Raw genomic sequence first — 4,351 nt, 5'->3', positions numbered from 1 at the left:
TTAGCAGATACAATGTTCCATATAAGGAACTGAAGGCTGGAGTGACAGGCAGGGGGTGTGGCCTTTCTGTACTAGGTCAGTAAGAAGGCGGACTGCCATTGGAGGAGCCGGTCATTCCGTTGACAGGCAGTGGGCGGGATCAATGTCAGTGAAGAGATCCGAAGGGCGGAGTGTGTGGGAGGAGCCGGCCAGTCGCGGTGAAGGTACTAGGCGGGGTTAGTCGCTTGCAATATTATTGAGAGGGGGGAGTCCGCGTATTTCCCGCCTCCCGAAGGCGCTTGTTTGTTTCCGGCGGTTGCTGGTTTCCATAGAGACACTTCCGGGCGGCAGAGTCAAGTGAGAATTGGAGTGTGAGGTGGCCACAGCGGAGAATGGCGAGAGCGGGGGTCGGCAAGGTGAGAGCTGGGGGACACCAGGGGGGTCAGGGCCTCTCTGAGGAATAGTGGAGGAGGGGCGCAGGGTTATGATGTACGTCTGGAGAAGGTGGGGGCAGGAGGCTTCGGGGTGGAGATGGAGGGGGCAGGTGACCTCAGGGTGGAGATGGAGGGGACAGGTGACCTCAGGGTGGAGATGGAGGGGACAGGTGACCACAGGGTGGAGATGGAGGGGACAGGTGACCACAGGGTGGAGATGGAGGGGACAGGTGACCGAAGTGTGGAGACGAACGGGACAGGTGACCTCAAGGTGGAGATGAACGGGACAGGTGACCTCAAGGTGGCGATGGAGGGGACAGGTGACCTCAGGGTGGAGATGGAGGGGACAGGTGACCACAGGGTGGAGATGGAGGGGACAGGTGACCACAGGGTGGAGATGGAGGGGACAGGTGACCTCAGGGTGGAGATGGAGGGGACAGGTGACCTCAGGGTGGATGTGGGGGATGGGTGTTGATTGGGATGACACTCGATGTTATTGTGTTCCAGGCTTTCTCTTCCGGGAGGATTCCGATTCCGGGCAGATCTCTGAGCAGTAAGAAGAGGTAGGTACTCGGCCTCCATAAGACCTCCACGCTACAACACCCCCTCCCCTCATCACCTCTCTGTCTCCTCTCCCCAGGATCGCCCCCAGGAAGGCCTCCACCGCGCCTGCTGTTTCCGGATACTCTCTGTGCTCCACCGACTCCGAAGATCAGGTCAGAGCAGAAATCATATCGGGAACATGTACAGAGTGTCTCCGTGTCTTGTGATCACTGGGAGCCAATCACAGCCCTCCTCTGTCAGCAATGGCGTCCACCCGACACCCTGCCACAATCCCAACCAATCGCCCGCCCCACTGTACCCAGACACGGAGGGGGAATCCAGGGGGTGACCCGATGCCAGGAAGAGGGCGGCCGTGGGCTTGTGACGGGCTGGTTGCCATGGTGATGAAGACGCTGTATCATGTGTATAGACCGCTATAATCATGTAAACATAACGAGCACGGCACACGCTATGTACACGCCACACCACAGATGTGCGTTCTTCAACGGATCCGGGTGCCTGTTAGAGACCATACCGGGCACTCCGTCCTCAGAGTCTGATAGTCACATGGTCAGCGTCGCCCGGCCTCTGAGCCGTCGCAGACGCATCGGCTGAGGAGTTTTTCTGTTGGTGGGCGGAGCCAGACCGGGGATTATTTGACTGTTCGTCTCTTCTGATTTGTTGTTGCGTATTCCCGGGCTGATATCTGAAGCGCGGTGTTGCTCTCATTGCAGGTTTTAGTCATCAATAGAGGTCTGGACCAATGTGCGGTGTTATTACAAGACATCCTGCAGAGCGAAGGACGAGGTACGGACTCCTCCTGCACACTCAGTCTCTTCTATAGAGAGTCACCAGTCAGAATGTAGAAAGAATAGGTTACCAGCACTCAAAATGATCCTCAGGGCAAAAGATGTGGGTCACATCTTTTGCCCTGAGGAAGGGACCCTGCGTGGCCCCGAAACGTTGGCTATTTGACTATTGCGACACGTATGTCCAATAAAAAGGACTTATCTATTTGAAATCATTTTGAGTGCTGGTAACCTATTCTTTCTACTTTGTGCATTACACGGTGCCATCCGTGGGAGTTACTGCAAGCACCTCATCTCTATTGGCCAGGACTGCTGAAAGGTGTGCGGAGAGCACCCTCACCAATTACAACCAGTCAGAATGTGACACCCCTGCTAGGAGATTTGGGGGTGGGTGTCAGTCTGAGGGGGGTGGGTGGTCCCGGGCAGGATGTATTTGCATGCAGACCACCCTAGGTAACGCCTGCATGTGATGCTGAGCCTCCGTGATTGAAAGAACTGAAATCCAATTAATAAAAGGGGCGGGGCCAGGGAACGTTAGCCTGAGGGGTAAAGTGCTAGATGATACTGGACATCCTCCAACCAGGAAATGGGGCGGAGCTCTATCTGACTTGCTGCAGCTTCTAATACACATTATGAGGAGCTCCCGGTGTGCAGTGACATCAGAGGAAGAGGAGCCGGTGCAACTGTGCAAGACTGAAGGGGAGGTCGGATATAAGACTGAAGGGAGGGACAGAGGTCAGGTGGAAGGCCCAAGGGAGGGACAGAGGTCAGGTGGAAGGCCCAAGGGTGGAGGTCGGGTGGAAGGCCCAAGGGAGGGACGGAGGTCGGGTGGAGGGCCCAAGGGAGGGACGGAGGTCGGGTGGAGGGCCCAAGGGAGGGACGGAGGTCGGGTGGAAGGCCCAAGGGAGGGACGGAGGTCGGGTGGAGGGCCGAAGGGGAGGACGGAGGTCAGGTGGAAGGGAGGGGCAGGCGGAGGTCAGTTGGACGGCCTGAAGGGAATGATCAAGGGCAAAGTGGAGGGCCAAAGGGGAGGACGGAGGTCAGGTGGAGGGCCGAAGGGGAGGACGGAGGTCAGACGTAAGTTACACTGAGTGAACACGCTGATGTTGGCACAGTTGCAGCGTTAGTAGCTCACTGATTGGCTGCCTGGCAGTGCTGTATGTAACGGGTCTCGTCCTCTCCCGCCATTCTGATGTCGGGGTGACATTGTGATTTCAGTCCTCTCTCCCGTGTCTCGCACGCAGAGAACACAACAAAGAGAACTCATGTGAAATCTTCAGGAAGAGTGAAGAAGAACGCAGTGAAGAAGCCGTCTACCGCGTCACATGTGCACAGAGAGAAAGGTGGGTGGGTGGGGTCTGTGCTGTCCAATCGCAGAGCTCATCCCATGATGTCATTGAAGGAAGTTGGTGGTCTGTGTGATCCGCATTGGACTGAGCCCCGTAATCTCATCTGTGTTTCCTCTTTCAGTTATTGTCAGGAAGTCGGCACCTTGGAGGGGTTCTAGTAATGTGGAGGTTCAGAGACCCCCCGGGACGGCCTCGTCTACCGCACCGCCCCCCACAAGCTGTGACCACGTCCAATCACAGATGCAGCTTCTGAACAGAGGAATGCGCAGTGCTGCGTCAGGTACGCGATACGGCAAGAACCAATTTATTATTATCTCGTCTTCTATTTGTAGTAACATTTCTGCTGATGATCCTCCGCAGGTCCCGAATCGGCCGTATTGTTTAATTGTCGCTTAGCAACGTCAACCCCGACCCTGACCCTGTCACCTCGACAGTCAGCAGACCCTCAGGTGAGGAATTTTATGGTGGACCTACCGCTCAGATCTCTGGAGGAGGGGGCGATCCTCCCGCTCAGATCTCTGGTGGAGGGGGCGATCCTCCCGCTCAGATCTCTGGTGGAGGGGGCGATCCTCCCGCTCAGATCTATGGAGGAGGGGGCGATCCTACCGCTCAGATCTATGGAGGAGGGGGCGATACTTGAAGCTCAAGTATGGGGCTAGGCATCGGAGCATTTGGGCGAGTACGAGTACTTTCCCAAATACTTGGTATCGGTGCATCCCTAGTGCTTTGAGACTGTGTCATTCTGAGACTGGTGAAGGGGGGTACCCTTGGGGCCCCCGAAAGAGCTTGACTGAATGGCAATGTGTCAATAAATGGACTTTTGCTGAATAACGTTTGGTGTGCTGGTGACATTTTACTTGATATTCTCCTCTTATCAGCCGACCTGCCAAGCTGACCAGCCCAGTAATTCTAACAAGCAGATATCGGACTCGGATCTCCTGCAGTGTGTCGCCGCACACTTGGCACAGCTGCACAGTGAAAAAGAGAGTCTCGCGACAGAGACCGAGGAGACGTCCAGTGACGACGAGGAGGTCATGATGGACAAGGCCACTGCCAGAGACATCAGCTGTCAGACGAGCTTCAACGGGAATAAAAAGAGCAGCCCGAAAAAAACCGAAGAGAAGATCAAAACGGTGAAATATCTTCTGGGAGAGATCAAGGCTCTGGTGGCCGATCAAGGTATCGTTCCCTGATCAGTATTGATGACGGTCATTCTACGTTCCCTGAGGGGGGTGGG

The 4,351-nt window shown here is 55.8% G+C and overlaps 1 protein-coding gene across 1 annotated transcript in view; it reads left to right on the top strand.

The window, feature by feature from the left end:
* The first annotated feature begins 265 nt into the window (after window positions 1-265).
* The window catches only part of CCDC14 (coiled-coil domain containing 14), a 10,914-nt gene continuing 6,828 nt past the window's right edge, over window positions 266-4,351 (top strand). The window contains exons 1-8 of the mRNA XM_018569665.1: window positions 266-395; window positions 921-976; window positions 1,054-1,129; window positions 1,691-1,763; window positions 3,010-3,177; window positions 3,236-3,394; window positions 3,475-3,761; window positions 3,993-4,293. Coding sequence (XP_018425167.1) covers window positions 372-395; window positions 921-976; window positions 1,054-1,129; window positions 1,691-1,763; window positions 3,010-3,177; window positions 3,236-3,394; window positions 3,475-3,761; window positions 3,993-4,293 — 1,144 coding nt within the window. The 5' untranslated portion in view covers window positions 266-371. The remainder of the gene's footprint in view (window positions 396-920; window positions 977-1,053; window positions 1,130-1,690; window positions 1,764-3,009; window positions 3,178-3,235; window positions 3,395-3,474; window positions 3,762-3,992; window positions 4,294-4,351) is intronic.

This window comes from Nanorana parkeri, unplaced genomic scaffold, assembly GCF_000935625.1.
Source record: "Nanorana parkeri isolate BGI_ZX_2015 unplaced genomic scaffold, ASM93562v1 scaffold1377, whole genome shotgun sequence".
Classification (NCBI taxonomy): domain Eukaryota; kingdom Metazoa; phylum Chordata; class Amphibia; order Anura; family Dicroglossidae; genus Nanorana; species Nanorana parkeri.
The sequence above is the reverse complement of the archived record's forward strand: the minus strand, read 5'-3'. Positions and strand labels throughout refer to the sequence as shown.